At 34.1% G+C, this 26,380-nt stretch overlaps 1 protein-coding gene across 1 annotated transcript in view; it reads right to left on the bottom strand.

Moving 5' to 3' along the window:
* Positions 1-263: 263 nt before the first annotated feature.
* The window catches only part of LOC115426244 (voltage-dependent calcium channel gamma-1 subunit), a 33,736-nt gene continuing 7,619 nt past the window's right edge, over positions 264-26,380 (bottom strand). The window contains exons 2-4 of the mRNA XM_030144250.1: positions 23,263-23,337; positions 8,197-8,343; positions 264-997 (exon numbers count right to left, since the gene is read on the bottom strand). Coding sequence (XP_030000110.1) covers positions 765-997; positions 8,197-8,343; positions 23,263-23,337 — 455 coding nt within the window. The 3' untranslated portion in view covers positions 264-764. The remainder of the gene's footprint in view (positions 998-8,196; positions 8,344-23,262; positions 23,338-26,380) is intronic.

A 26,380-nucleotide genomic window follows, 5' to 3' on the forward strand; every position in this document is an offset into this window, starting at 1 on the left:
CATTGAAAGACAGTAACAGCTGCCATGGGTAAAGAAATGAAATTGACCAAAGTGTTAACGCTGTAACCTGGAAATTTTGTGGAAAACAAGATGGATGCCCATTGGCCCCTCCCATGACCTTTGATTGGATTTAAATCCCACCGCTACCTCACGCAAACCAGTTTCAACTTGGATTGCGCAATTTTCCCTTGCTCACTCATGCATGAAAACCTGGGTCTGTAAATTTGAACAAATATCCACCAATCCCCTACCTACTGACATCCATAAAAGAAAACTCCAAAAATTATCAAATGCTGAACTGGGGGTAATTTTTCAAAATGTTTTTTTTTTTTTTTGCTACACCCTGTAGAATAAAACAGAATCTTACAATGGAAACTTGATTAACAGTCATTTGAACCCATGCTCTTACTGAGGGGCATGGTGGTTTTAAAAGCCACAGGTGATATTTGAGGCCTGGTGTCCACATGAACCAGGTGGTGCTGGAGTTGAGACATATTTTTTATTTTTTATTTTTTTTACACTTTGGTTGGGCGTACAGGACAAGGCAAACATATATAAGGCCCACATTCAAGTTGCTGTATGATGGTAGGGAGGATCTTCCCCCATTATGGATATGGTCCATCCACATCCAACCCAGTTTCCATTACCTTCACCCTTTAATGCTTGAACTTTCCTTCTTGATATAAATCTAACATCTGTACTCAAAACAACAGACGCAGTCACTGTCTTCCTGCACTCGTCCGTCTGTGTCTCATCCGGTCGTGTCACTCCACTTGTTCTGGCTCGGCGTCCATGCAGGTCTCCCAAGGATTCCTGGGCATCTGGGGCATGGAGAGGAGGAGGAGGGCAATGCCGGTGAGGAAAAGAAGGATGAAGCCGGCACAGGCGCAAGCGAAGGACCAGGCGTAGTAGTACTCGAACCAGATGGTGTCCTTGCTTTCAATCATGCGTTTGACCGACTGACGCATCACCTCCAGTGAGATGAAGGAACAGAGACCTAGATAGATAGATAGATAGATAGATAGATAGATAGATAGATACAAATAAACATATTACCAGTCCACTGTAGGTCATTTTCCCTTCATAATGACTGTGCGGGGGGTATTTTTATATAACTAACCCATTTCAATTACATTAAACTCAACTACAGTAAAGACACCTGTCAGGGAGAAAAATATATGTTATTCAATAAATAATAGCTGTGAATGAGCGACTGGGTAGGCAGACTAATGCTACACAGCATGGCACAAACAGCCATGCCACACAAATTACACAGAACTTTCATCCATTTAGTCCATTTAGTCCTCATGAGGGTGGTGGGGGTAATGGAATCGAACCTGGCTACCTATGGGTGAAGGTGCAGTACCCCCTGGATGTATGACCAGATCATTACGTGACTGACAAAATACAGACGAACAAACATCCACTTTCATATTCACACCATGTCTTTGGACGATGGGATGAAGGCAGCATAACTGAAGAGAACTCACGCAGACACGGGGAGAACATGCAAACTCCGTGCAGAATTGTTGAGCTGCATTATGTAATAAATTCCCATTATGTAATAAAAGTTCAAAATGTAATAAGAATGTCACGTCATCTTGTAATAAAGCCGCATTATGTAATAAACTGACGCATTTTGTAATAAACTACCTCAATGCATTATGTAGTACATTTTTTCGCATTATGTAGTACAGGGTGGGGAAGCAAAATTTACAATATTTTGAGGCAGGGATTGAAAGACAGTGTATGACCAATTAGTTTATTGAAAGTCATGAGAATTTATGAATGAATGAATGTTTATTTCAGTTAAATACAAAACACAAAAAATACAAAATTTCAGTTAAATACAAAACACATACATATAAAAAACAAACAAACAAACAAACAAACAAACAAACATAAAATTAACACAATTTGTAACTGAAAAAGGAAGAAGCTGAAGCCAGAGGCTTATTTCTGCTTCTCCTATTCCCATCCTTACTCCAAGTCCACACCTGAAGTTGCAGCAGATTAATACTTAAACACAAATTATACTACATTCGGTGTTATAAGTCACTTTGAAATCATATTCTTTTCATAGCCCTTAAGAATTTGACAAATTAAAGTATTTTTGAAACTCAACAGCGAACTACACAATTTCACTTCATCCTTCAATTCGTTCCATAGTTTGACACCAATAACAGAAACAGTGATATTTAACGTTTGTTCTTACTTTACATTTTTCAAACACAAACATCCCTCTTAAATTATAATTTCCTTCTCTTAACTTAAAAATTTTCTGAATACAAACAGGAAGATTTTTACTTTTAACACAAAACATAAATTCCATTGTTTTTAAATATACAATATCAAAAAATTTTAGTAAACCAGATTCTACAAAAAGAGGATTACTTGATTGGAGATAACCAGCTTTGTTTATGACTCTAATAGCTTTTTTTTTGGAGTTTAATTATCGGGTCTATATTAGTTTTATACACATTGCCCCATATTTCCACACAGTATGACATATATGGCATTACAAGTGAACAATACAATATATGCAAACATTTTTTGTTTAACAAGTCTCGAGTTTTATAAAGAATCGCAACAGCCTTGGACATTTATTTGCCACAAGAAAATTGACATAATAGAAAATGTTTTTATTCTATGTGTCCTCCTTCTTTCTCAATAACTGCCTTCACACGCTTCCTGAAACTTGCGCAAGTGTTCCTCAAATATTCGGGTGACAACTTCTCCCATTCTTCTTTAATAGTATCTTCCAGACTTTCTTGTTATAGTTTTGCTCATAGTCATTCTCTTCTTTCCATTATAAACAGTCTTTATGGACACTCCAACTATTTTTGAAATCACCTTCGGTGTGACGAGTGCATTCAGCAAATCACACACTCTTTGACGTTTGCTTTCCTGATTACTCATATGGGCAAAAGTTTCTGAAAAGGTATGGATAATAGTGTTAGGTATGATTATGACATCAATATATGTTTGGTTTCAAAACAATTGACGTAGTGCCTGCTGAGAAAAAAACAACTAAATGTTCATTGTAAATTTTGCTTCCCCACCCTGTAAGTTATTACAGTTTGAGAAATTTATTACAAAATGCACTTGACACAATTTTTATAAAAAGAATAAAAATAAAAATAAAAATGTAATAACATGGTTCATTATGTAATAACAATCCAAATTAATATAATTTCAGAGCAATTTAGAAGAAATTAGTCACAGGAGCTACAGGTAATGGAATCAGAACTTTAACCACACAGTTTAAAGATTAATTTAGCACATTACATTTTCCTGAAAACAAAAATGTGTCAAGTGCATTTTGTAATAGATTTCTCAAATTGTAATAACTTACTACATAATGCGAAAAAATTTACTACATAATGCATTGAGGTAGTTTATTACAAAATGCGTCAGTTTATTACATAATGCGGCGTTATTACAAGATGACGTGACATTCTTATTACATTTTGAACTTTTATTACATAATAGGAATTTATTACACAATGTGGCTCAACAAGAATCAAACCCAGGACCTTCATGCTGTGAAGTGATCGTGCTAACCACTACACCACCGTGCTGCCCCATGCAGAGTGTATTGGCCTTAACCCTTTCATGCACAGTGGTCACTACAGTAGACAGTTCTTCTCCAGCTGTTCTCTTGTATATTCATGGGTTTTGTTGTTTTAGTTCCATATCAGCCAACACAGAGAACACTTATGCATCATCCCATACACTGACGTTCATACTGTAAGGCTCAGAGGTTATAATAATTTATGTTGAAGGAATGTAAGGTTTAATAATGGAATAATTTACAGGGAATAAGTTAATTCAAGTATTTGTTAAAAAATATATTGACAGTGTTGACACAAATAACTATGTACATTTATGTTGCAGAATTATTATTTACACATATACACATTTAATTATTTTCATTTGTTGTATATAAGCAGCTAAAATAACTTGTTGAATGTGCCTTTTCTAAATCACTTACATTTACCGATCAAGGTACTGTTAGTTCCTGATTGGCTGGTTCGGTCATGTGAGATGTTGTTTTCAGGAAGGGTTGTTGTGGCTGTCATGGCACGTGAAAAGTAAAACACTGTTGTATGAAGAAATCTGTCTCCATCCCGCAGAAGAATGAGAAGAATGAGCTATTAACCACCAACGAACCCTCACGTTACAATACCATTACTGTAACTTTGCTGTTCTTGATAAACCTGATCTGTACTAACATGTTTAAGTGTAAATCAATTGCTAGTTGTTATTAGACTGTAATGAACACAGGGTTTTTTTTTTTTAACCCTTTCATGCACAAATTATGAGAACCTTAATCAAAATTTTTTCCGGAGTGTTTTTATTCTTCTTCAGGCATGAAAAAAACTATGTGACTGAAAGTTTTCTTCTGAAAAATACATTTTAAAAAATAAAATAAAATTACTTCAAAAAATGTAAAAAAAATACATAAAAAAAATAATAATGAAAAAAAAAAAAAAATTCTTATGGACCTATTTTTCATGAAGTTGCAAAAATGTCCACTCAGCTGGACACCACACGTTTAATTTTTGACACACAGAATCATGTATTTACCGATAAATTGTGTGAAAAGTATGGGGAGGGCTTTGTGATTCTAGGGGTTTATGCTCAGAAGAGATCTACAAAATGTTACCAGTTCATTTCAGAAAAGATATGTAGTGTCTTAAAGCTTTAATAAAGATATGTGTGAAAAAAAAACAACAAAACAATGAAAACAACAAAATCCATGAATATAGAAGAGAAAAGCTGTAGAATAGCTGTCCACTGTAGTGACCAGTATGCATGAAAGGGTTAAGCAAAAAAAATTTTTTTTTTTGTATATTATCTCCATGAAGTGAGTAATAATTAGTATTGGGGTATGTTAAAATGTAAAAAAACATCTGATTAGTAGCATTAAAAATGTTTTTATCGCATAGTTTTCAATGTCACTTTCTGATTTAAGGTATTAAATCCATGTTTCTTTGCTTCAAAAATTAAATGCATGGTGTCCAGCTGAGTGGACATATTTGTAACTCCTTAAAAAAACAAAAAACAAACAAAAAAACTTAATCACGCTGTTTTTTTTTTCCATGCCTAAAGAGGAATAAAAAAATCAAGAAAAATATCTTGACTAAGGTTCTCATAATTCATGCATGAAAGGGTTAAATGCATGATGTCCAGCTGAGTGGATATTTTTGCAACTCCATGAGAAATAGGTTCATAAAAAAGATTTCAATCGCATTGTTTTTTTCAGGCCTAAAAAGGAATAAAAACACTAAGGAAAAAGAACTTGATTCAGGTCAAAACACAGTATTCAAAATCTCTCTGACAGGAAATTTAAGAGACAATCTGACCCACATTTTTACTTTTAAATTCATTTTTGCTTTAGTTGGACCATAAGGGATTATCCAAAACAAGGAACTACTTTATAGTGAAATAAATGTAGGAATGGCAATCAATTAAAGTTCGCTCTCTGACGGGCTATTACTGTGTTTTGATCCATTAAGGTTCTCATAATTCATGCATGAAAGGGTTAAGCAAAAGTTTTTTTTTGCATATTATCTCCATGAAGTGAGTAATAATTAGTATTGGGGTATGTTAAAATGTGAGAAAACATCTGATTAGTAGCATTAAAAATGTTTTTATCGCATAGTTTTCCAAATCACTTTCTGATTTAAGGTTTTAAATCCATGTTTCTTTGCTTCAAAATTAAATGCATGGTGTCCAGCTGAGTGGACATATTTGTAACTCCTTAAAAAAACAAAACAAAAAAAAAACTTAATCACGCTGTTTTTTTTTTCCATGCCTAAAGAGGAATAAAAACAATCAAGAAAAATATCTTGACTAAGGTTCTCATAATTCATGCATGAAAGGGTTAAATGCATGATGTCCAGCTGAGTGCATATTTTTGCAACTCCATGAGAAATAGGTTCATAAAAAAGATTTCAATCGCATTGTTTTTTTCAGGCCTAAAAAGGAATAAAAACACTAAGGAAAAAGAACTTGATTCGGGTCAAACCACAGTATTCAAAATCTCTCTGACGGGACATTTAAGAGACAATTTGACCCACATTTTTACTTTTAAATTCATTTTTGCTTTAGTTGGACCATAAGGGATTATCCAAAACAAGGAACTACTTTATAGTGAAATAAATGTAGGAATGGCAATCAATTAAAGTTCGCTCTCTGACAGGATAATACTGTGTTTTGACCCATTAAGGTTCTCATAATTCATGCATGAAAGGGTTAAAGACTTACATTAACATCATCAGAGTATTCTGTCATAAAGTTTACCAGTACTCAAATACAATAACTGGCGTGACTTCATTAGCAAATGTTAGCATTATTTAGCATTACGTTATTTAATCTGTCAGTTAGCCTGTCTGTTAGCTCAGATAGGCGTTGTTAGTGTGTTTGGACTTCATTACTATTTCATGACTTTATCAAACATAACTGTATGTGTTAACATTTATTAAGTAGTTTCAATTATATGTCAGTATTTATTATTACATTATTACTTTATATTACAGTCCATGTATTTAGCATTTTTATAAGGGATGTCCGATAATATCAGCCCACTGATATTATTGGCCTGATACTGGCATAAAAATGTAATATCAGTGAATATCGTTAAAGTTTTTTTTTGCTTATCATTAAAACCGGTAAAATAATGCCTTGATTTCGCCGGCATTTACCGAAGCATAAATGAAGCATTGTTTGTAGCTGAAAGAAATGTGCAGTTTTCAAAATTGTACAGTAGAGTTGCCACACTGTAATAGACTCATGGAGGGAGGGAGAGAAAATAAATAAATATGGCATTTTTTCCACAACTTAAGTTGAAGTATGTATTCTTTGCACAGACAGTGTTTACATTTTAAAAGCCTTGTTGCATTTGAGAATGCATCCAATGGGGCATCACGATAAAATTAGGCATGATGTGTTCATTCCATGACAGGAGATATGTGATGTTACCTAAAATTAGTTTAATATCCCACATATATTGGCAGCGGTATCGGTAGATATCGGAAATTAAGCATTGGACAATATCGGCATATCGGTTTTTGGCAAAAAACGCCAATATCGGACATCCCTAGTTTTTATTATATTACGGTTTCTTCACTTATTCTCCTCCAGCTCTTCAACACATATTTGTCGATGGCCCCGTCGCACAACTTTAGGCTTTAAAGTTGCAAATGACATTGCAGAGAGTTTCTCTACTATGTAAATGAGTGACTATTCATTTACACATAATGCAAGGAAGTCATCAATAACAAGTGGTTCCAGGCACAACAAACCCCACCCCTCCTACATATTGTAGCTTATTTTGGCATGGATCCAGATGATGTCATCATGTCTGTGCGTGTGTTGATGTCATCATATTAATTATTTAAAAAAAAAAAAAAAAAGTCATCATATCAACTGCCTCTATATATGTGTCAAGTTTGAAGTAAATTGAAACAAAATTGATGTTTTTATAGACATTTGAAATTTTGCCCATTATAAGTGAATGGGAGATGAAAAAAGATTTAAAAAATGTATTAAAAATTTGAACTTTGAGCTACTTTTCCCAAAATTTAATCTGAATCTACTCTGGATTACTGGCAATCTATAAACCCAATTTGGTATGAATTCAACCAAAAGTTTTGCTGCTATAGACCTTTGAAATTTCACCCATTATAAGTAAAAGGGGAAAAAAATGATTTTAAAAATTCTTAAAAAATGTGAACTTTGACCTACTGTTCCCAAAATGTAATCAGATCTATTCTGGGTCACTGACAATCTATAAACCAAATTTGGTATGAATTCAACCTATGGTTTGGATGCTAAAGTGTTAACAAACAAACAAACAAACAAACAAACCAAACTAAAAACAATACCCCTTGGCTCTCCTTTGGGGGGTGGGATAATAAAAGCTCAAATCGAAAAATACTATGTGCGAACCTGTACTCAGATGAGTAGTTGTTAAACTAAACCCAATCCACAATTCATTAAGTTGATGTACCCACGGCCCATGCCATATATCCTTCCACCGAGGTTAATGAAAATAGTTGCGGTTTCTGTGTCGTACGGCTGACCCATAAACACACAGACAGATAAGGGGTTGATACCGCTGAAATTACAAAGGTGATAATTTAACCAGGTGAGTAACGGTCTGTGGTCACTTGTTCTGGTTGAGCATACCTGCAAATGCAAAGAACATGCCGGCAGGTTTGAGGAGGTAGTCTCTTCCTTTTCCTTTCCCGGTGCATGAGCCGATTAGACACAGAGAGCCCAGGATCATGAAGGCCAGACTGAAGATGGAGATGGCTGCAGCAGAAATGTTGTACTCTGGAGAGAAAACAGACAAATACACTTAGAATCATGACCACTGCCAGGAGGTACTGTGATCGCTTTGCTTTGTGTGCATGCATGTGTGTTTGTTTGTTTGTTTATTTGTTTGTTAGCAAGATAACTCAAAAAGTTATGGATGGATTTTCATGAAATTTTCAGGAAATGTTGATTCTGGCACAAGGAAGAAATTATTAAATTTTGGTGGTGATCGAGGGGGTTGGTCTAATGAGAAGGAGGTGTGGACTCACAGCATCAGAATGAACACAAATGAAGGAAATACTGAATAAAATGCACAAAAATGAAGAAAATATAAAAATTAAATAAACACAAATGAAGGAAATAATGAACAAAATGCACAAAAATGAAGAAAATATAAAAATAAAATGAACACAAATGAAAGAAATAATGAACAATGTGCAAAAATGAAGAAAATATAGAAATAAAATGAACACAAATAAAGGAAATAATGAACAAAAAGGAACAAAAATGACGAAAATACAAATATTAAATGAACACAAATGAAGAAAATAATGAACAAAATGCACAAAAATGAAGAAAATATACAAATTAAATGAACACAAATGAAGGAAATAATGAACAAAATGCACAAAAATGAAGAAAATAAAAAAATTAAATGAACACAAATGAAGAAAAAAATTAACAAAATGCACAAAATGAAGAAAATATACAAATAAAATGAATACAAATGAAGGAAATAATGAACATAATGCACAAAAATGAAGAAAATATAGAAATTAAATGAACACAAATGAAGGAAATAATGAACAAAATGCACAAAACTGAAGAAAATACAGAAATTAAATGAACAAAAATGAAGAAAATAATGAACAACATGCACAAAAATGAATAAATATAGAGATTAAATGAACACAAATGAAGGAAATAAGGAACAAAATGCACAAAAATGAAGAAAATATAAAAATTAAATGAACACAAATGAAGAAAATAATGACCAAAATGCACAAAAATGAAGAAAATATAGAAATTAATTGAACACAAATAAAGGAAATAATGAACAAAATGCACAAAAATGAAGAAAATATAAAAATAAAATAACACAAATGAAGGAAATAATGAACAAAATGCACAAAAATGAAGAAAATATAAAAATGAAATGCGCACAAATGAAGGAAATAATGAACAAAATGTACAAAAATGATGAAAATAAAAAATTAAATTAACTAAAATGAAGGAAATAATGAACAAAATGCACAAAAATGAAGAAAATATAAAAATAAAATGAACACAAATGAAGAAAATAATGCACAAATTGCATAAAAATGAAGAAAATACAGAAATTAAATGAGCACAAATGAAGAAAATAATGAACAAAATGCACAAAAATGAAGAAAATATAAAAATTATATGAACACAAATGAAGGAAATAATGAACAAAATACACAAAAATGATGAAAATACAAAAATTAAATTAACAATAATGAAGGAAATAATGAACAAAATGCACAAATATGAAGAAAATACAGACATTAAATGAACATAAATGAAGAAAATAATGAACAAAATGCACACACATGCCTCACATGTTGGCTCAAATTATTACCTGCACAATGCATGATTAAATGGTAGTTTCTAAATGGATAGCGGTGGCAGACAACTTCTACTTATCATGCTATTGTACAATGGCACCACAGGTACAATGCCGCTAGTATATTTAAAAGGCGGTATAAAAAATCATTTCTGAATAGGTATATGGAAGATGAGGGATACAAATAGTATTGTCCCAAATACCATTCTTGATGAATTGGAATTAAGAGAGTAATTTTAATTTCTGAGATCTTTATATTTGTGAATGGACTAAAGTGGAGGCAAATGTGAAGTCTGGATGGCCTGGGGTTATGGGTATGAAATTATGGAATGGACCTGATGATGCGTTTAAGTTATTCACTCCTTTGGTGAAGTTTGAAAAAAAAAAAAGTGCCTTAAGTTTAAAATTATTTAGGAATATTGAATTGAGATGGTAGATATGTTTTTGTTGTTGATTTTATCTGTTTATGGTGTGAATGTTTGATGCTTGATGTTGTACACATTTTATTTAATAGAAGCAGTGTATCAGGTGAAAAGAATAGGCAAAAAATATAAGCTTTTGCTCCTAGAATATTCCATTTTTGGTTTTTGTGTTTATTATAATTATTGTACTAATTGTATTGATTGATGTACAAACCAAACCAAAAATTTAAAAAAAATTCATTTAATCTCCTAAGACCTAGGAAATGTCAGTGAAGTACCAGCTTTTTTTGTTTTTTATTAAGTAAGTGCCTATATAGGACACATCATGATGCAACCGTTTTTTCAGATGCAGTTTTTAAAAGTTTTATGAACTGTCCTTTGTGGTGGGCCGTTTTCTTTTCTTTTTTCTTTTTTTGTATACAGTTGTGAAACGCCGAGAAAAGCCATAGCTGGGTCTTAGGAGGTTAATTCATTCATTTATTTAAACCTCAAAGAAGTCCATTCATAGTAAAAACAACACATCATTAAATGCACGATGATTTCCACAAGTTGTGAGAGACATTTGGATTTTTTTTTTAAGGCTTTTCTTCATTTTTTCATCCTAACATAGAAACAACCTTTTTTTTTTTTTTTTTTTTTTTTTATGGAAACAGCCTTCAGTCTGTGATTTAAGTGCTTTAAGCCCAGACTGATACACATGATTCCCAGATTTTGACTGTATATATGTGTTGTTGACAATGGGAACATTATTGTTAGACCTCTTTTTTGATTTATAAAGGAACATATTATAAAGCTGTTGTTTGATCAGACAAAAAACTTCATTATAATCTTCTTCTAAACTTTTTTTTTTTTTTTTTTTTTACAGAGAATATAATTATAAGTATTTATAATCTACAAAATATTCATTATAAACTGTAATTGTGTAATTTTCTCAGTAACTTTCACTTTGACAAATTGATCTCTAGAGATGGTTTTGCACATAAGTTATTTTGGAGACAGAAGTTTTTAGCAGTCATTAGTGTCAGGTCACTTATAGATTCAATGAATGTATCATATATGTTGCATGTGTTCTCAGCAAGTGTAACAGGAGCAGCAGCTGGCCTGTTTTTCTCAGCAGAGAGGTGGATTGCATTCGAGGCCTTTGATCTGCCGCCTGTTCGCCTATGAACTAAACCCAGGGGAGAGTCTCTCCTTTGGGGGAGACAGCCTTCATCTTGTGCTTGCAGCGGAGGATGGGCTGCACACCGCTCACGGAGATGCTGCATGTCTGTGCTACATAATGGCTAACCCAGAGTAAAACTCCAACTGAGAGAAAAGTTTCTCGACACAAGTTAGACAGACAGATAACAGCGTTTCAGGCTGACTTCATGAGGATGAGGATGCACACGGCCTGATCACAATCAACGGTACCAGAAAGGGTGCACATATAGATCAAAAATAATAATGCTCTGTCAAAAAATCAGACAGACCATTTTATTTGTCTGATATTTCTCTTTTAACCCTTTCATGCATGAATTATGAGAACCTTAATCAAGATTTTTTTTCCTGAGTGTTTTTATTCCTCTATAGGCATGAAAAAAACAATGTGATTGAATTTATTTATTTATTTTGAAATGAACTTTACAAAATGTCCACTCAGCTGGACACCATATGTTTAATTTTTGAAGCAAAGAAATGTGTATTTACTGACATATTATGTAAAAACTATGAATTTTTCTTTTTTTTAATGTTGCTAATCTGATGTTTTCTCACATTTTAACATACTATAATAGTAGTTATTACTCACTCAAATAAGATGCAAAAAAAGCAAAACTCAACAACTTTTTGTTACAAAAACAAACCCTGTTAATTACAGTCTGATAATGATTAGCGATTGATTTACACTCAAACATGTTCCTGCAGATCAGGTTTATCAATACCAGCAAAGTTACAATAATGGTATGAATTGCAGTGTATTATGGGATGGTGCATAAGCATCAACTGTGTTGGCTGATATGGAACTAAAACAACTAAACCTATGAATATACAAGAGGACAGCTGTGGAATAACTGTCCACTGGAGTGACCAGTATGCATGAAAGGGTTAAAGTCCAAAATATTTTTGTATTATGGTGTCTACTAAAAATTTCGCAGGCTTGTACCCCTGTCAAATCAGAAATTATTGGGTGTACGGACACTACAGTGTAATAGCCTCCATATTTAATGCCTATAGAGATACAAATGTTTCAGCATTCAGGATAATCATGCATTGTTTATTGCATAGATGTCGTGTCCAAAGCATGCATGCTGAAAAATTCCATATATTGACAGAAACAATAAAATTAGACCCACATATTTTGAATATGGTGTATGGACACTACTTGGTGTATGGACTCTAGAAGACTGGAATGGAAATCTGGCTTACCACATGGTCTCATCTCTGTTAGATCTGTAACTAAGTCTTCCTGGTACAGGAGGAAATAAACATCTGTGAACAAGTTAGAACTATATATCTATAAGGTATATATGTGATATTATTAATGGAAGTACATTGGTGTACGGACACTACATGAATTTTGGTGAACAACGCACCATTGAAAACATGCAGTTCGACGTAAACATCCGTTTGCCACATTGTTACCAAATTTTCTGCAGCCAGGGAGCGTACCAAAATCTGTCTAGTTGTGCATGTTTAGTCATAATAATACTGAAATAACAGGTTCCCATTCTATTATTACAATTAAAGGGCTGTAAAAGAAGGGTTTTCATAACAAAATGGTCGAAATACTGAAAATAAGAATTGATAATCAAACAGCTGTTCAGCACAAATGATCAATAAATGAAAAGCAATGGGATGTGTGTATTTTGTAATAAAAAAGACACAGGAGTTGCGTAGTAATTATTTATTGTGTTACGATAATTTTGCTCTCTTATAATAATAAAATTGTGCACATGTTTTCACACTCATTGGGTCGCCATTTTATCAGTTTTTATCTGATTTTCTTCTAATTTGGAGGAATGCAAGATCTAGTAATAAGATGGCCAAAGAAACATTTTGGGAATGGTTTTGGGGGTATCTTTTTCAAATACTGATTAATAACTGATGCAAATATACTTGTACACCTTGATTGTGATCAGGCCGACAGTTTGAGACTGACATGAGGAAAGTAGTTAACTTTCTAACTAAGTTAAAAGTAGTTGGCCAAAGACTTTTGTTTTTTTACAACTGATATCATCCATTTATGAACGTACAGAATTAATGTACAAACTGGATGGGAATGGCTTCCTCCAGGATGACCCTGCCCCCATCCAAAGGGCCATAGGGGCTTATTGACTGATTTCATGTCTATGAAAATAATATGGATCACATACTATGGTCTCTACAGTATCTAAACCCAGTCGAACAAGATGTTGAATCAATACGTTACACAGTGCTCTCCATCACACTGTCACTACATCAAATGAGGGAATACAATTTGGAACAATGGAGTTCATCATTTCAGTGGAGTTCACAGACATGTAGAATCAATGCACTGAAGCCATTCTGGAGACTGAATTATCCATCAGTCTACTGGATATTATAGCTGTATGCATGTCAGGCTTTTTCTATTTAGAGAGGACATTCACAAACCCCCCCCCCCAAAAACCAAGTAGCTACTGCCACAGTACTGTAGGACTACTTTCTCATTATCTATTACCACAGAGTCAACCAGCGCCCTCGTTATGTCATGTGTAGACTGGTGACCTGTAACCTGTCACCCTGCTGCCACAGTACTGGGGCAATAAGTACCACACATGCCATGTGCCGATCCAGTCACAGGAAAAGACTACAGTACCAAGGTTATTATCGTTAACGAAAACTAATGAAATGACAAAAACTAGAATTGTAAAAACATTTTCGTTAACTGAAATAAATAAAAACTATAATTAAAAGAAAAAATGATAACTAACTGGAACTGTATTGTGTGATTACAAAACTAACTAAAACTCATAAAAATTATGGATAAAATTCCCTTCGTTTTCGTCTTTGTCAATGTCGGATTGATATGAAATAAATTTATTTCCCTCAAGCAATTTTAGCTAATGGCACCATATGATATTTAACAGTCCGTCACTTCTTGTCACTTGTCGTTTAGTCATCTTCTGGTTCCCACTCTACCTGGAAACATGGAGACTAAAGTTGGGAGAAAGCAGCAGAGTCCTGTCTGGGATTTATTTGAATATGACGGAGAAGAAGAGAAAAGATACGACAAAACTAAAACTAAACTAAAACTAAGCATTTAGAAAAAAAACCAAAACTAATAAAAACTATCAAACCTGCTCTAAAAACTAATTAAAACTAACTGAACAAGAGAAAAAAAAGTCAAAACTAAATAAAACTAAACTAGAATGAAAAATCCAAAACTATTATAACCTTGTACAGTACCAGGTACCTGAAGCTGGTCTGTGCACCTGTTCACACTTTCAGTTTCAGCATGCAAGCAAACAAATGAAACATGGCGACTGTTTTGCCTCATATGAGGAATTTTCCCAGGTTTTTGATGAATATAAATGAGCCACTGGGACAGCGTTCAGAGTGCAGAATTCGGATCATTCTGTGGCAATAGACAAATCGATGTTTGGTGCCACAGTACTGTGGCAGTAGTCATTGCCAAAAAGATTTAATTCAGACATTGAGCTTTATTTCAGGCCAAGGTAAAAACTGTTGATGTAGCTCACACTAATGGTAATATATTTAACAAATAGCCTCTATATACACTGTAGCCCATTACGCTGGAATAAAACATTTTTTTATCTCTTCTCATGAAAAGATTATGACAATGTGACTTATTCTTGATAAAGTGCAACTGGGACTCAGCATGCAATCATTACACCCAGTTAAAGGTGATTACTGATGTGTATAAAAAGGAATAAAAAGATGAATATATCTGAGTTGTTTTTTTTTAAAATTAAATTAACAGTGAATATCAGCTATATATATGACTCACATTTAAAACTGCATCTGATCAAAGTTTGTCTGGGCACATATAGAAACTATAGGGCTTTTGAGGTTGATTAATTCATGCTTTGTGCAACTGGAGGAAGAAGGCGCTTTTACATACATTTATGATTATGTTTATTTCATTTAGTGAGGAACAGTGGACATTACTTTAACATGAGCGACTAGATCCATCATGTAATTGATTTAGCCAGAAAAGGTATTGTTTCATCATTGGTTTCTGATGGGTTGGTGGGATATGAAAACATTCACACCCTTCAAAAAATTATACTTTTATGGTTAAACTGCATGAAGAACTACACTGATTCTTAGTATTTTATGCAAAAACTGCAACTACTACAGGACATTTTAACATAAGCTCTCAATCCTGTTCACACTTAACTTTCACTCTATACAAAAAGACTGACATCCAAAAGATAATAAAGCTAAATTCTCCTTTTTAAAGGTTTTACTTTGGTATGTACAATCACACATATAAAGGTTTTTCTTAAATACCGTGATAAGAATTGTGTTTTTGTAGGAATCTGATTTGTCCATGCTATCATTACTGCATTTGTCATATTAACCCTTTCATGCATAGTGGTCACTCCAGTGGACAGTTATTCTCCTGCCGTTCTCTTGTATATTCATGGATTTTGTCGTTTTAGTTCCATATCTGCCAACACAGTGGACACCAATGCATCATCCCATACACTGTAATTCAGACCATTACTGTAACTGTACTGTTCTTGATAAATCTGATCTGCACTAACATGTTTGAGTGGAAATCAATTTCTAATTGTTATGAGACTGTAATTAACCGTTTTCTGACACAAAAAGTTGTTGTTTTTTTTTTGTTTTTTTTTTGCATATCCTCCTGAGACCCAGCAATGCAATGTGTCCTCTATAGGGGACAAAAGTTTGATAGTTTAACCCTTTCATGCATGAATTATGAGAACCTTAATCATGATTTTTTCCCCCCCTGTTTGTATTCCTCTTTAGGCATGAAAAAAAAAACAAAACAATGTGATTGACAGCTTTTTATTAACCTATTTTTCATGGAGTTGCAAAAATGTCCACTCAAATGGATATGATGCGTTTAATTTTTTAAGCCAAGAAATGTGTATTTACTGATATACTGTGAAAACTATGAAATAAAATCACTTTTAATGCTGCTAATCTGATGTTTTCTCATATTTAAACATACTCTAATACTAGTTATTACTCACTTCATGGAGATAATATACAAAAAAAAACATTTTGTTAAAGAAAAAAATGATAATTACAGTCTAATAATTGATTTATACTCAAGCATGTTACTGCAGATCAGGTTTATCAAAAACAGCAAAGTTACATGATGCGTAAGTGTCCACTCTGTTGGCTGACATGGAACTAAAACAGCAAAATCCATGAATATACAAGAGAACAGCTGTAGAATGCCTGTCCACTGTAGTGACCAGTATGCATGAAAGGGTTAACTAAAATGCTGTCCATTGCAAAGGACATTCCATTAAAAAATCAATCAATAAATAAAAATTATTTTAAAAATGTATCTGAAAAAACTTGCATTATGCAGTTTCCAATCAAGACAATTTTTTAGTGTAAAAAAGCTAAAATTGTCAATTTCCTGGGTCTCAGAGGATATTATCTCCATGAAATGAGTAATAACTAGTATTTGAGTAGGATAAAATGTGAGAAAACATCAGATTAGCGGCATTAAAAATGTTTTTATTTCATAGTTTTCACACAGTATGCCAGTAAATCCATGTTTCTTTGCTTCAAAAATTAAACGCACGGTGTTCAGCTGAGTAGACATTTTTGTAACTCCATGAAAAACACGTTCATAAAAAAAAAACAAAAATCATTTGCATTGTTTTTTTCATGCCTAAAGAGGAATAAAAACACTCAAGAAAAAAATATTGACTAAGGTTCTCATAATTCATGCATGAAAGGGTTAAATATATAAATTGAACATTTATCATTTTAATGTTTGTAAGTTAACTAGCAGGATTAGAGGTGGTCATTATCAAAGATATAAGTAATAAGCCAAACTGTCCTCATTTAGTTAATATAACACTAGGTTTGACTCCAGCTGAATTAAAAGTTTAATGTTACATAATGGAAATGTGTGCTGTAACATTTGTGTCTTTGCATCTGTCTGTGTTACATGCGTATTTTTGCACCCAGATGAGATACTTGATTAACCCTTTCATGCATACTGGTCACTACAGTGGACAGTTATTCTACAGCTGTTCTCTTGTTTATTCATGGATGTTTTTTAAATACATATCTTTATTAAAGTTTTAACATATTCTATATCTTTTCTGACATGAACTGGTAATGTTGTGTAGAGTATAAACCCCCAGAATCACAAGCCCCTCTGCAAAGTTTTGACACAATTTATCAGTAAATACATGTTTGCTTCAAAAATTAAACGTATGGTGTCCAGCTAAGAGGACATTTTTGCAACTTCATGAAAAAAAGGCTCATAAGAACATTTTCTTTATTATTATTATTCATTCATTCATTCATTTTCTGAACCCGCTTTATCCTCACTAGGGTCACAGGGGTCGCTTGGAGCCTATCCCAGCTACATAGGGGCGAAGGCGGGGTACACCCTGGACAAGTCGCCAGTTCATCGCAGGGCTGAACATATAGAGACAAACAATCACTCTCACATTCACACCTATGGGCAATTTAGATTAACCAATTAACCTATTAGTGCATGTTTTTGGATTGTGGGAGGAAGCCGGAGTACCCGGAGAGAACCCACGCAGACACGGGGAGAACATGCAAACTCCACACAGAAAGGTCCCACCCCCCCGTCGACTGGTGTTGGAATCAAACCCAGGACCTTCTTGCTGTGAGGCACGAGTGCTAACCACTGCACCACCGTGTCGCCCACTATTATTATTATTATTATTATTATTAGTAGTAGTAGTAGTAGTAGTAGTAGTAGTAGTAGTAGTAGTAGTAGTAGTAGTAGCAGTAGTAGTAGTAGTAGTATGTTTTTTTATTTTTATTTTTTTAACTTTATTAACTCCGCCAAGGAGGTTATGTTTTTGCTGGTGTTGGTTTGTCTGTCTGTCTGTCTGTCTGTCTGTCTGTGTGCAAGATAAGTCAAAAAGTTATCGACGGATTTGAATGAAAATTTCAGGAAATGTTGATACTGGCACAAGGAACAAATGATTAAATTTTGGTGGTGATTGGGGGGAGACTGATCTGCCTTGGTGGAGGTCTGCACTCTCCGAGTGCTTCAAGTTTTGTAATGTTTTTTCTTTTTTTTATTTTATTTATTGATTGATTTTTTTTTTTTTTTTTTTCAAGAGAAATTTTTCAATTGCATTGTTTTTGTCATGCCTAAAGAGGAATAAAAACACTCAGGAAAAAAAATCTTGATTAAGGTTCTCACAATTCATGCATGAAAGGGTTAAATATTAGAACAATCCAGTAAATATGGTCTTCACTCTTTTTTTTTTTATCTTTCACCTCATTTATTTTTCCACTTGTAAACTCCCTGTGGCCAAATCAAACTGTATAGAAAGATGCCTGTGGTTCTATAAGTCTAATATGTTTATTCAGCCTCATGCACTATTATGGTATGGCCAAATGGCTCAGTCAAGAGTGAATAACACTATAGTGAACTTATGTCAGGGCTCCAGTCCCTCCAGTAAACTTGCGATGTGTCTCTTAAGGGCTTGCCATTAATACTTCAGTGTGTGTGTGTGTGTGTGTGAGTGTGTGTGAGTGTGTTAGAGGATGGGGGAGGGATACCCGTGAATGCCTGCATTAACATCTCTGAGTTCAGGGTGTGGAGTCTATTCACATTTACACCCCAATAATTGAGTCTGACAGGGTTCCACACGTGCTCAGCCCCCCTGATGCATCGTACACGGATGGGCTGTCATGTAACATGTGTAGGCTCGGTGAGGTTACAGCTGGAACAGGGTGGATGGAAAAACAATGGCCGAAATGGAAAATGGAGGGAATGGGGACTGGGATGAATACGCACAGCTATGAAATGTTGACTGTATTTAATGCACAGGACATGTCTGATGATGTCCGAGGGCATTTTTACGTGACGCGCCACCATTGTGTCAGAACACACTGTGAAGTGTGTAACACGCTGAGCGAACCCTTTTATCATATTTATGAAAAATATAAGTGCTGAAATAGTTCTGTTGTGTCTTTATAATACAGGTGATGTTTCTGTTGGTCATATTTAGTAAGTGCTGTGAAAGGTTCAGTATGTAAGATTTGTACTTGAAGTATGATATGAAGTATGCTTTGTAATGAGAGTTGGTTGTTTGTTGAGATAAGATAATATAAGATAAGACAAAATGAGATGAGATAAGACAAAATGAGATAAGATGAGATAAGACAAAATGAGATAAGATGAGATAAGGTACGACAAAATGAGACAAGATAAGATGAGATAAGACAAAATGAGATAAGATGAAATGAGATAAGATAAGACAAAATGAGATGAGATAAGATGAGATAAGACAAAATGAAATAAGATGAGATGAGATAAGACAAAATTAGATAAGACAAAATGAGATAAGATAAGATCAGATGAGATAAGATAAGACAAAATGAGATAAGATAAGATGAGATAAGATAAGACAAAATGAGATAAAGAGAAGATAAGACAAAATGAGATGAGATCAGATAAGATAAGACAAAATGAGATAAAGATAAGATGAGATAAGATAAGACAAAATGAGATACGATGAAATAAGATAAGATAAGGTAAGATAAGATAAGTAACTGAATAATACAGAAGGTAGCACAGAAAATGGGTAAAACACAGCAAAGGGCAAAAATAAACTACAAACCTATAAACCTATGTAATACTATACTATAAACACTCAAAGAAAAAGAAATGCACCATTTTCATTTTCTCGATTTTTTCAGAAATATGACAGTTATTGCAAAATTGCAAACTACAAGGAGTTCAGTACTATTCTGAGTCAAAATGAAATGATTGTTTTCCTGGTTCCAGTTGATTGATTTGGATTAGCAATAAGAACTGTATTTGTGTATTCCTCACCCATGTCTGCTCATGAGTGAAACTCACAGATGAATTGGACCTCTACTCAGTTGTGCACAACCATTCCCTATAAAAAGACACCAAAATGGAGCAAAAACACATTTGTCCACAATGCCACGACTACTGCTACTGGAGAGAGATGGGGCCATTGGCATGCTTCAAGCTGGAAGGAGCAGACAGGCTGTAGCCAGGGTGTTTGGAGTCCACCACTCTGCCGTTGTACACCTTGCTGAGTGTTACCACACCACTGGCTTCTCAAACGACCGTCCCAGATCTGGTCGATTGTGCGTTACAACCGCTGCACAGAACCATCCCAATTGGCTGTCACATCTCCGTGACAGGTTTCGGCCCGATGTGGCCCGATCTCTCTCCAGTTGCAGTAGTCGTGGCATTGTGGACAAATGTGTTTTTGCTCCATTTTGGTGTCTTTTTATAGGGAATGGTTGTGCACAATTGAGGAGAGGTCCAATTCATCTGTGAGTTTCACTCATGAGCAGACATGGGTGAGGAATACACAAATACAGTTCTTTTTGCTAATCCAAATCAATCAACTGGAACCAGGAAAACTATCATTTCATTTTGACTCAGAATAGTACTGAACTCACTGTAGTTTGCACTTTTGCAATAACTGTCATATTTCCGAAAAAAATCAAGAAAATGAAAATGGTGCGTTTCTTTTTTCCTTGAGTGTATATGGGATATCTTACAAAATCTAGATATATAATGGTAAATAGAAATACCACCTGTCATCCCATAATAATAATGAGTGTCTCATTCACTTTTATTCACACTGATCTCTAGACTTGGCTTTGCTTTCCATTTTTCGCTCTCCTCCTTTGCTCAACTTCAGTGGGGACCATGTTTAACACTAGACACCATTAGATTAAATCTAATGTAGGGGTCAAATGTCAATCAACATCTGAATCCCGCCCCAACACAGACTCTGAGTCAGACGTCACATGGGCTAATCTGACCTTTTGAAAATGAAAACCACTGTGTGATGGCCACACCAAGCACAGCATTCATGTAGAAATTTCAAACATTTCTGTTTTATTCTGACTAAACCCTTGAGGAAACAGTTCACCTCTGAGTAATTATTTTAAGCTTGGCTTATGTGTTTTACTGTGAACCAATGGTAGCAAGTTTCTGTTGTAACTGAACCTTCTTATGGCTCTGTGTCCACAAGAAGGTGTTTTTTTTTTTTCAGTGACAGAGCCTATTTTCATAGAAATCCTATGAAGTTCAATATTTACCACACTCAGCGTTGTTGGCAAATTTGTTTTTAATTTTTTTTTATTTTTTTAGCATCCCCTGTACTCTGAGTTGAAATTAAAATCAAGACGAGGCAGGACATATGACATCAATACCGTCCACACTGATGGAGTCACTGACAACCAGGGTATTTATGATCTAACACTGAATGACAGAACTGAACTGAACGTCCTCAATATCCATTTCATTTTGGACACTTATCTGTGTGAACAGGCTTTGATATGTGTTCCTGTAATACAGGATTGGACAATTCAGTCATGTGACCTGCTCCATGCTGCTCAGAGCCAGGTGGGTATTTCTTTACACAACTAGAAAAGCACTCGGAGAGCGCAGACCTCCGCCAAGGCTGATCAGTGCCCCCCCCCCCCCCCCCCCCCCGTGGGCCCCCCCACGCCAAGGAGGTTATGTTTTTGCCAGGGTTTGTTTGTTTGTTTGTCTCTCTGTCTGTCTGTTTGTCTGTCCGTTAGTGTGCAACATAACTCAAAAAGTATGGACAGATTTTGATGAAATTTTCTGGTCTGCGCCCCCCCTGTGGGCCCCCCCACCCCCGATCCCCACCAAAATTTAATCATTTCTTCCTTATCCCATTTCCAACAAACCCTGAAAATATCATCCAAATCTGTCCATAACTTTTTGAGTTATGTTGCACACTAACGGACAGACAAACAGACAAACAAACAAACCCTGGCAAAAACATAACCTCCTTGGCGGAGGTAATTAGCTTAAGTTAACTTCAGTCAAGTGTCTTGTCTGTTTTTTAACCATTTCAACCACAAGATAATAAAATATAGGCCTACATATAATATATATTTACTTATATTATATGATATAATAATAAATGGTGATAAATCATTAAAGAAAAGTTACATAGTGAAAAAAAATTAATTTGGGAGCTGCTATTAAAGTAGCACTGGATCTTTTTGGGTTTAACCTCCTAAGACCCAGGAAATGTCAGGAATGTACCAGCTTTTTTTTTTTTTTTTTTATTAAATAAGTGCCTATATTGGAAACATCATGATGCAACAGTTTTTTCAAATGCAGTTTTTAAAATTTTTATGGAATGTCCTTTGTGGTGGACAGTTTTCTTTTCTTTTCTTTTCTTTTCTTTTCTTTTCTTTTCTTTTCTTTTCTTTTCTTTTCTTTTCTTTTCTTTCCTTTTTTTTTTTATTTTTTTTTTTATAAAGTTGTGAAACTCCATAGACCCATAGCTGGGTCTTAGGAGGTTAAATAAAACTAAGATATTGTGAATTACAGAAAATTATAAAGTATGTTGACTTTTAGCCGCAGCTGGATTGATGTTTGGGAAAATCATTAGCAAATCTAAACAGACCCCATTCTCATGCGGTATTTCAGTGAGGATTTGTCATCGACAGCTCGTGGAATGCATTTGCTGTGACATTCCTAACTGTGGTGTGGTCAGAGGTGAAACATGAATGAACATCTGAACCCACAGAGAGTAACAGCTGCAGGAGGTGATGCCAGATGGACATATGTGAAGCACACACTTTGGTTCAGAGGATCTCAGAAAGCTCCAGTCAGTGTCTTTAAATGAGTCCGTGGTTAGTGTCCCTTTTGCAGCTCATGGTTGAGACGGAATTAAAAACCACAAAAGACAAGAAAAATAATACATGGAATGGAAAACCTACCTTTTTGTGTTTTATATTCAAATATCTCAGCATCCTGCCCTGGAGTAAAGTGTCTGAAGTAGGTGCAGTTTTCCACTGTGAAAGAAAAAAATAGCAATTAGTTCAAAGTTAAGACCTTTGCATGTTAACTGATCTAATCTGCGATTTATAAAACTTCCTGAACCATCCACTACAAGGAGAATTCACAAAATAAGACAAATGTTACATAATCATAATAGATAGATAGATAGATAGATAGATAGATAGATAGATAGATAGATAGATAGATAGATAGATAGATAGATAGATAGATAGATAGATAGAGTTCAGTCAGCTCAAGGTTCAACCAAATTATCATTATAACCATTGTATTATCTTGGCATATACTAATTCTGGAAACTTAACAAATAGAATTTAAAATGAATGATATATCTCAAGTCATAATTGCATTTTTTTTTTTTTTTTTTACTTAAGATCATGTGACTAAAGTCAACAAGACCATAACCCTTTCCTGTACGTCTCTGTCTGACATTTTGCAATTCCACTCTGTTATAAATATATATATAGGCTGTATAGCTTTCATTACTATTGGGTCAAAACAAACTAATATCCTGTCAGAGAGTGAACTGACTGCCATTCCAACATTTATTTCAATAAAAAGTAGCTCCTTGTTTTGGGATAATCCCTTATGCTCCAACTAAAGCCAAAATGAATTTAAAAGTAAAAATGTGGGTCATTTAACAACACTAATCTGTCAAATTGTCTCTAAAATGTACCGTCAAAGAGATTTCGATTACCGTGTTTCGACCCTATTATTATTATTATTATTATTATTATTATTATTATTATTATTTAATTTTGTATGTTTTTTTTAAACATGATCTTTATGCATGCACACTTTTTCTTGCACTTTATTCTGTTGCTGCCTTAATCGTTGAATTTCTCCATTGTGGGATCAATCTAATCTAATCTAATCTAATCTAATCTAATCTAATCTAATCTAATATAATATAATATAATATAATTTAATCTATTCTAATCTAATTCAATCTAATCTAATCTAATTGAATCTAATCTAATTGAATCTAATCTAATCTCATCTAATATAATTTAATCTAATCTAATTAATCTATTCTAATCTAATTTAATCTAATCTAATTTAATTTAATTTAATCTAATCTAAACTAATTTAATCTATTCTAATCTAATTTAATCTAAATCTAATTTAATCTATTTTAATCTAATTTAATATATTCTATTCTAATCTAATTTAATGTAATCTAATTTTATTTAATCTAATCTAATTTAATCTATTCTAATCTAATTGAATGTAATCTAATCTAATCTACTTTAATCTAATCTAATTTAATTTAATCTATTCTAATCTAATTTCATGTAATCTAATTTAATCTATTCTAATCTAATCTAATCTAATCTAATCTAATCTATTCTAATCTAACTGAATGTAATCTAATTTAATCTAATCTAATCTACTTTAATCTAATCTAATCTAATCTACTTTAATCTACTTTAATCTAATCTAATCTAATCTAATCCCATCCTTTTTACAACCTTTCACTTAAACCTGTTCTCACTCAGAGTATCAACTTAGTGTCACAAAGCTCACAAACTGACACCCAGAAGATCATATTACCGCCCAACATTTAATGATGCCATGCAGGTCCTGTTCTGCTTTGTGTTGTTTAACTGTCAGAGTCAAAGCGGCTACAGCTGGTATCAGGCTCAGTTTTTTTTTTTTTTTTTTACTCACAAGATGAGGTGTTAAACTTTGGGGATTTGCACAGATAAAACACTGCCGTTTCATGTGATCACAGGGCTGATGGTAGAGTAAATGCTCTTTGATGCTGTGCCAAGTGTCAGAATAAGCATTTGATCCCAGGTTTGAAACAGGTTGCTTTGCTCTGACTCTAATTATTTTGGGCTTTTTTTTCCTCCATGGTTTTGCCTCCTGTTGTAGCTCCAAAAGGGTTAAAATGTGTTGAAATTCATGCTGGGCTGTTAAATCCAACATCCAATGGTTCACATCATGTAACACGTGTTCCTGAAAGTGGAGAAGTGTTCTGACATTTGAGAAAAACACGGCAGACCGATATACATGCAGAGAGGGTTTTTGCTTGTAACACAACACTAGTATGCACGGTTCGTAAAGTCAACAGTATGTCAGTGATCTCACTTTGGCTGTGATGTCTCGCCCCACATGTATGTTTCTAATCCATATTTTTATACACCCTCAGCATGGGATATCAGAGAAATGCTTTCACATGTGAACAGGAAATACTTTATGTTATCATATCACACTTAAAACTCCATGACCCCTGCTTCTATGGTAGATATATTCCTTGTTTTTTTGAAAATACGCTTAAGAGATGTTAGGTGTCTTGTGTGCACATTAAAAAAAAAGTATTATGAAGAAATCAGAAGCCAAAGCAATATCACCAAACCATATTTTCACAAGCCAAGATGAAAAAAAAGAAAAACCTTTGAAATGACAAGCTTTTAATGCTTGTGCCATATTGTGTGAGCTCGCATACAAAAAAAAAAAGATGTATTTTATGAATGAGGACAGGGACTGGCTGTCAAAAGGAAAAACAAAACATATGTTGTTACTAAGCAACAAGCATCAATGTTTTTCACTGTCTGGGGGTGTCACAGACACAACTTTGTACTGCTGAGTCAACCTTGTATTCAAATAGAAGCTGAAAGAAGGCTTTGAACTGCATTCATTTCCCATAACTGTAAATATTCATGTTTTTTTATGCATATTCAATGTGCTTTGACCATTTACTTTAACACAGGGTAACTCTTCAGTGGGAGAAAGCAGGATCTTTGGCTTAGATAGGATGTTTTTTTTTTTTTTGCTTTTTAAGATGACTAGTAACACAATTCCCAGCAGCCGAAGTGGTTCTTCATTCACTAAACCAAAGCCTAATTGTTCTATAGCACAGGTGTCAAACATGTTGCCCGGGGGCCAAAACCGGCCCACCAAAGGGTTCAATCCGGCCCCTGGGATGAATTTGGGAAATGCAAAAATTACACTAAAGATATTAACAATAAAGGATGTCCAATCTAAAGTGGGTCAGACCAGTAAAATACTATCATAATAACCTATAAGTAATGA

Source organism: Sphaeramia orbicularis, chromosome 1 (assembly GCF_902148855.1).
Source record: "Sphaeramia orbicularis chromosome 1, fSphaOr1.1, whole genome shotgun sequence".
NCBI classification, from domain to species: Eukaryota; Metazoa; Chordata; class Actinopteri; order Kurtiformes; family Apogonidae; genus Sphaeramia; species Sphaeramia orbicularis.